Source organism: Fonticula alba (genome assembly GCF_000388065.1).
Source record: "Fonticula alba strain ATCC 38817 unplaced genomic scaffold supercont2.4, whole genome shotgun sequence".
In the NCBI taxonomy this organism is placed as follows: Eukaryota; order Rotosphaerida; family Fonticulaceae; genus Fonticula; species Fonticula alba.
The window spans coordinates 524282-530762 of NW_009242974.1; the positions used below are offsets into that span (position 1 = coordinate 524282).

Below are 6481 nucleotides of genomic sequence, written 5' to 3' on the forward strand. Positions count from 1 at the left end.
CCCTCCCCCTCCCCCTCCCCCCTGAGAGCAGCTATGGCCTCGCCTCTTGCGACCACCGCTTCCAACCAGCCGCCCGTCGAGGCCAAGCTCGACTCGCTGCTGCTGGCCCTCAAGCGCATCACCGGCCTCCGCGAGCGGACCGTCCGTGCGATCGATGCGTTGAAATCCTCGCAGGAGATCGCCACCCCGGGTGGCACCGACGCCGGCCCCAACAAAAAGATTCTCGAACTGGAATCGCGCCTGGCACAGCTCTGGGCCGAGGAGCAGACGCTCCGGTTCCAGGCGCGCCTCCTCTCGTCACACGTCCAGGCGCACGGTCCGTTTGCTTTTTTTTTTTTTTTTTTTTTTTGCGCGCGAGGGCGCCCTCTGCTCGCCCTCCACAGTCACTTGGCCGCCCTCCACAGTCGCTTGGCCGCCCTCCACAGTCGCTTGTCGTCGAGCGCTGACAGTCTGTTCCCCCCCCCCTCCCCCCCTCCGTCCCTGATGGGCCTGCTGTCCGCACATGCACAGAGTCCAATCAGTCTTTCAGCTTTTCTCTCTCCCACACCCCCGTGTCGCAAAATGAGGCCATCGGTGCGTGGTGTCCGCCTGCCATCCGGAGTCGGGGCTGCCGCAACGCCTCTGACACTTCCCTCACCCCTTTTGTGGTCCCCACCTCCCCCGTCTTTCGGACCGCGGCCCTCATCCCGGGTACCTCGGCACAGAGACCTTCCAGTCCCAGCGGTCAATGGTGCTCTCCGGCCACGGGCTGACCGCGCTGCCGGAATCCCTTTTCTCCTTCTCCTCCATCGTCGTGCGTCGGCCCATCCCAGCTCTTCCCTCCTCCTCCGGCTCTTGCTTCTTCCCGTGGATCCACCAGCCTGCTCCATCTCCACCCGCCCACATCCACATACATGTCAGCAGATGGCTGCTCACCCTTCACTCACTTGCCGCCCGGCCCCCTGGATGTCACCTCCCTGCCCCCTGGATGTCACCTCCCTGCCCCCTGGCTCCTGCCCAGTCGCTCGACCTGTCCTCCAACCAGCTGGACACCCTGCCGGAGCAGCTCTTTTTCTCCCTCTCCTTCCTTGAGATCCTGGACGTGAGGTATGCTCCTGGCTCCGGGGCTGCTACACGCTCGTCCCTGCCTCTTCCATGACCCGCGACACAGCCTCCCCCCCCCCTCCCCCCCCCAGGCCGGGGGGCGACACAATCGGCCACAGCTAACCGCCGTTCCCTCGTGTCGCGCCCACCACCGCAGCAACAACAAGCTGACCACCATCTCCGGGGCCATCTCCAACCTGGTCAATCTGCGCCACCTTTTCCTCCAGTGCGTCTTCTTGCCCTCGCCCTCCCTTTTGCGGCCTTCCGACAAGCATCTCTGACCCCGCCCCCCCCCCCCCCCAGTGGCAACGCCATCGCCGGCGCCGAGGATGCCTCCTGGCTGACCGGCCTCGACCGGCTGGAGACCCTGCGGCTGAGCGGCAACCGCCTGACCGCCGACGCCGTCAGCAGCTGGGCCCTCCGGCCCTCGCTCCCCCTGAAGACCCTGGATCTGGCGCGCAATCCGCTGGAGTCGATCCCCGTGTGCCTGGGCAAGCTGGCCCAGTTGGCCCGGCTGTACCTGGACTCGTGCAGCCTCAATGACGCGGCGATCCGCGCCTACTTCGTGGACACCCCGGCGCCCCTGGGCCAGGCCCTGGACGGACTGAAGGTCCTCAGCCTCAATGACAATGGCCTGAGCACCCTGCCCAAGGAGGTCTTCCGCCTGTATCCGAGCTTGCGCGTGCTCTCCCTGGCGGATAACCGCTTCACCAGCGTCCCCTTTGTGGGCGCCTCTGTGGCGGTTCTCCGTGCGTGGCTGCCCCTTTCCTCCCGCCTTTCCCCCCCCTCTCTCTCTCTCTCCCCTCGCGATTGCGTGCACCACGCTGGCCCGATCTGACCATGCTGCCACCCCCCTTTCCTCCTCCTCCTCCCCCGCCGGTCCCTCGCGCGATCTTCCTCTCCCTTCCCCCCCCCCCCCGGCGTGCGACCCTCTTCGGGGGCCGGTGTTTCCGCCACATCTGGCCCACAAACACGGCAGGCCTCGACAGCAACCCCGTCCGGCCTTGACTCGGCGGGTGAATGTCCACACGCGCGTCCACACGCGCACTCCTCCCCCTCCCCTTACTTGTTTTCGCATTCATGTGCACACGCACGCACGCACGCACGCGCGTTTGGTGGCGGCCAGCTGGAACGAGGGCATCTCGGGCCGGGCCGGCGCCAAATAAAAGCACGTGACCGCACCGATCGGCCGCGGGCCGTGGCTACCTTTCGCGGGGCCGACCCCCGCGGGGGATCCGACGAACGAGGGCGTCGCCGGGAAGGGAGGTGGGGCGCGGGAGCGGCCGCGGCAGGGGAATGCACTTCTTGGGGTGTTTGTTTTTTCCCTCGGGTTTAAAAGTGTCTCTCGGGCAGGTCGGACGGACCGGCGGCAGGGGGCGGGGGAAAGATGCGTTCGCGCGGGTACCCCCGTCTGGGGCCCCGGCGGAGGGGGGGGTCGATCGATGCTGATCTGTTTACTTCTTCCCCGCCCGGTCTGGGCTCTGCCCCGGGGCGGCGGGGGGGCAGGACGCACGGCTGGTAGTTGGGCCGGCGTTGTCCGGTGCCGCGGTGCGGTGCGCCGCCCGGGGGTCACACAGTTCCCTCTCTCGCCCCTTCCTTCCCCCCTCCCTCTGTCTGCCCATATGCGCGCCCCGTTCCTCCTTCTCCTCGCCCTTCTGGCGGCCCTGCTCGCAGCGGCGTCCGGGCTGGACCTGCACCGGCTCAGCCAGCCGGTTGCCGGCCAGGCCTTCAATGATGCCGACACCGTGGACACCCTCCGGGAGATGGTCCGCATTGAGAGCATCTCCGGCAATGAGCTCCGCATGAGCCAGTGGTTGGCCGACCGGCTGATGGGTGCCGGCTGGGATGTCGAGCAGCAGCAGGTGGAGCCCAGCCGGTACAATGTGCTGGCCTACCACCCGGCCAACCGCCACCGGCTGAAGGCCCTCTTCAGCAGCCACATCGACACGGTGCCGCCCTTCCTGCCATTCAGCGAGAATGCCGAGACCATGTTCGGCCGCGGCACGGCCGATGCCAAGGGCAGTGTGTCGGCCATGATTCATGCGGCCGAGTCGCTGAACTCCACGATCGCCGCGGTCGAGGGTGTCATCGACCCGACGCAGCTGGGGTGCGTTTCCTTTTGGTGCCAGCTCCGCCTGGTCGGTCAACTTGCTACTGACCCGCGTCCTTTGCTTTCGCTTTCTCCTTGTCTCTCCTTGTCTCTCGTTGTCTCTCGTTGTCTCTCGTTGTCTCTCGTTGTCTCTCTCTCTCCCCCCCCCTTTCCGCGGCCGCGCTAGCCTGCTCTTCGTGGTGGGCGAGGAGGTCAACCACATCGGCATGCGCCATGCGAATGAGGTGCGCGCGCATGTCTCACACTTCCCCTTCGCTCGTGGCTTCTCGCCACCATATCCCCTCCATGGCCTACTCACTCCCCCGCCCGCCCCCCTTTCGCCTGCTCCCGCCGCTGTGCCCTGCTCCCCCTTCCAGCTCAATCTCCACTCGGTTGAGCACTTCGTGTCCGGCGAGCCCACCGAGTCCCTGCTGGCCGTGGGTCACAAGGGCATGTGGAAGTTCCGTCTGGAAATCTTTGGTCGTGCGGCGCACTCGGGCTACCCGCATCTTGGCGAGTCGGCCATCTCCCCGATGCTGGACCTCCTGCGCGAGTTGAACACCATGGTACTGTGCCGGGCTGGCGCCGCGCTCCTCTTCTCGTGGGTCCTCCTTGTCCCTTTCTAACGCACGCACGCACGCACGCACGCACGCACGCACGCACGCACGCACGCACGCACGCACGCACGCACGCACGCACACGCGCACGCACGCACGCACACGCACGCACGCACGCACGCACACGCGCACGCACGCACGCACGCACACGCACGCACGCACACGCACACGCACGCACATGCACACGCACGCACGCACACACACACAAGGCCCTTCCCGTGAGCGACTTGCTCGGCCCGACCACTCTGAACATCGGGATCTTGGGCGGCGGCGTGGCGGCCAATGTCGTGCCGGATTACGCCTCGGCCGAGATCATGGTCCGCGTGTCGACCAACCTGGCCGAGGTGAAGACCCTCATCGAGCGCGTGGTCCGGGACCGGGCCACCATCACTGACCTGTCGGAGAACGAGCCTTTCATCTGTGACACCATCCCCGGCTTCAACACCACCATTGTCGCCTACAACACCGGTGCGTGTGCTACCCTTTTGCCCCCCTGTCTGCCCGGAAGATCCTCCATCTCGCCTATATCCTCCTTGCAATGTGTGCGTGCGCGCGCGCGCGCGCGCGCGTGTGTGTGTGGGGCCTGCCACTGACCCCGCAAGTATGATGGCCGTCTTCTTTGCGCCCCTTCATCGTCGGCCCTGCCTTTCCTCCCCTCCCTCCCTCCCACAAGACCTTCCTTTCTTCGAGGGCGACCATAAGTCCTACCTCCTGGGCCCGGGCAGCATCACCGTGGCTCACACGGATGATGAGCAGATTTCCAAGCGAGAGCTTGTCGACGCGGTGGGGCTCTTCCGGCGCATGGCGGTCCACATGCTGGCGCAGTAGGGAAGGGCGGCAGTCTTAACCGAGCATGTCACGTGCATACAGCAATATATCACGAGCCCTTACGCGCCGGGTCAATTGTGGGCTCCGCCCTCGTCGGCCCCCGCGCCCTCGGGCGAGGGAAATACGTCCGTCCGGCGGAGTTCCCTGACAGGCGGGGTGGGGGGCGCGAAGAGCGGGGCCCAAATACGGAGGTGGCCGGTGGTGGTGGCCGGTGGTGGTGGTGGTGATGGTGGCCGGTGGTGTTACACGGCAGGAGAAACTGGATGGCCTCTCTGGTTTCCCCGTGGCTGGCGGCATCTCTCACGGGCCTGGGAGAGCCTTCGTGCATGCATGCATGGATATTGTGTGTGTGTGTGTGTGTGTGTGTGTGTGTGTGTGTGTGTGTGTGTGTGTGTCTGAGGACCTGGGGCGGAGCCCATGGGCCATGGTTTGATGATGGCCCCGCCGAGGGGAAGGCGGCGCCGCTTGTTCTTGGCGGACCAGGGGCGAGTGCCTGCCCTCGGTGTTCACCGCTCATCAGCGGGCCAGTGGGCGGAGAAGGCGTCGCTGTACAACCACCGGCAGGCAGGCACGGCCCAGGTGGCTAGCCACCTGGGCCGGGTGGCTGGGGGCCCATCGCCGCCGGGGGTGCATGGGCTGGTCTTGCGCTGCACGGCCTGGCGAGCGCCCGCTCGCGCCAGTTGGGGCAACCGCCTGGGGGCGGGTTTCGCACTGGCTGTGGGTCGCCGTGCGTGGACTGCCAACCGGCGCCGGGGTGGGGTCTGGAGCATGGGGGCGCGTGCCACACGCAGTGCAGCTCTCTCTCTCTCTCTCTCTGTATCTCTCTCTCTGCCTCTCTGCCTCTCTGCCTGTGTCTCCGACTCGCAGTCAGGTCCGGCGTCCGCTGGCTATTAACTTGGTGGCGGCAGCCCCGGGCACACGGACGTGGGCCTCCATGCCTGCCTGGGCTACATGCGAGTATCCGCGTATCCAGTGTGTGTGTGGAACCGGGGCGCGGTGCATTGTCGTGCCGGATGGGCGCGTGCGATGGCGCGCGCGGCAAAATGGCGCCCGACTCGGCGCCAGGGGAATATTGCCCCCTCGTTGCCGGGGGTCGAGGCTGGCGCATCGGCCGAGCCGGCCGGGCGGGCGCACCAGCAAATGGATACCTCCGGCGGGCTCCATTATTCTCGGCGGCACCGAGGGGAGCCGGTGCAAAAAAAAAGCCGGCCGAGTGGGACATGCTAGAGGGGCGGACGGGCGGGCAGGGCGGGCGGGCGACTGGTCTGCAAGGCCCAAGCCTGCCGGCGGCCCCTTGAGCGACATGATTTCTGCCACCGCCGCATGTCAGGCCATGTGTGGCGGCTGTCCGCCGGGCGTCTGGCGGGTATGTCCAAGCGCTGTCCGGACCGGGCGACTTCCCGGCAGGCAGGAGCCGTTCGAGGGGCGGCGGGGGCGGCGGGGGGCGCCGACGGCGCGAGGACCCCCGAGCGCGAGGGTCCACGCGAGGCGGAGACCGAGGGCCTTTCTTCCTTTCCGGACGCCCGCTTAGCGCGAAATTTAATTGTCCTCCCGGCACCGGGCTCAGGCCACCCTGCCCTGCCTCGGTGTCTCGGCGCTCCGACAGTTGCAGCGGCCTCGAGCAGGGCCTGGTCCTTATCGGGGCGCCCGGCATCGCCGACCAGGGCCGGCGGCATGCTGCAGCCGCCGGGGCCGGGCACTAGCCGGCCGCGCCCGGGGCAAGTCTGCCCGCAATTGTGACAGCTCCGTCGGCTGTGATGGGCGATGGGCCGGGTCGCGCCACCTGCTGTGGCCGGTCCCACCGCGTGCGGGGCCCCCTCCTCCCTGGCCCGGCCCCGGCCCCGGGCCTGCCCCCCCCCCCCCC

At 67.6% G+C, this 6481-nt stretch overlaps 2 protein-coding genes across 2 annotated transcripts; both read left to right on the forward strand.

Annotated features, from left to right (window-relative positions):
• Positions 1–2190, forward strand: H696_02661 (hypothetical protein). The gene is made up of 7 exons (XM_009496575.1): positions 1–316; positions 511–573; positions 705–793; positions 1001–1086; positions 1241–1309; positions 1387–1832; positions 2063–2190. The coding sequence occupies exons 1-7, from the start codon at positions 34–36 to the stop codon at positions 2089–2091; spliced, it is 1065 nt and encodes a 354-aa protein (XP_009494850.1). The 5' UTR covers positions 1–33; the 3' UTR covers positions 2092–2190.
• A 407-nt stretch (positions 2191–2597) lies between these two features.
• On the forward strand, positions 2598–4745 carry H696_02662 (hypothetical protein). Its single transcript, XM_009496576.1, has 5 exons — positions 2598–3190; positions 3360–3417; positions 3550–3738; positions 3999–4257; positions 4463–4745. The coding sequence occupies exons 1-5, from the start codon at positions 2706–2708 to the stop codon at positions 4615–4617; spliced, it is 1146 nt and encodes a 381-aa protein (XP_009494851.1). The 5' UTR covers positions 2598–2705; the 3' UTR covers positions 4618–4745.
• The last annotated feature ends 1736 nt before the right edge of the window (positions 4746–6481 follow it).

Coding starts and splice junctions, on each gene's coding strand:
- H696_02661 (XM_009496575.1), top strand. CDS start 34: ATGGCCTCGCCTCTTGCGACCACCGCTTCCAACCAGCCGCCCGTCGAG. Junction 317..510: donor GTCACACGTCCAGGCGCACG/GTCCGTTTGCTT, acceptor GCACATGCACAG/AGTCCAATCAGTCTTTCAGC. Junction 794..1,000: donor TCTCCTTCTCCTCCATCGTC/GTGCGTCGGCCC, acceptor GCTCCTGCCCAG/TCGCTCGACCTGTCCTCCAA.
- H696_02662 (XM_009496576.1), top strand. CDS start 2,706: ATGCGCGCCCCGTTCCTCCTTCTCCTCGCCCTTCTGGCGGCCCTGCTC. Junction 3,191..3,359: donor ATCGACCCGACGCAGCTGGG/GTGCGTTTCCTT, acceptor CGGCCGCGCTAG/CCTGCTCTTCGTGGTGGGCG. Junction 3,739..3,998: donor TGCGCGAGTTGAACACCATG/GTACTGTGCCGG, acceptor CACACACACAAG/GCCCTTCCCGTGAGCGACTT.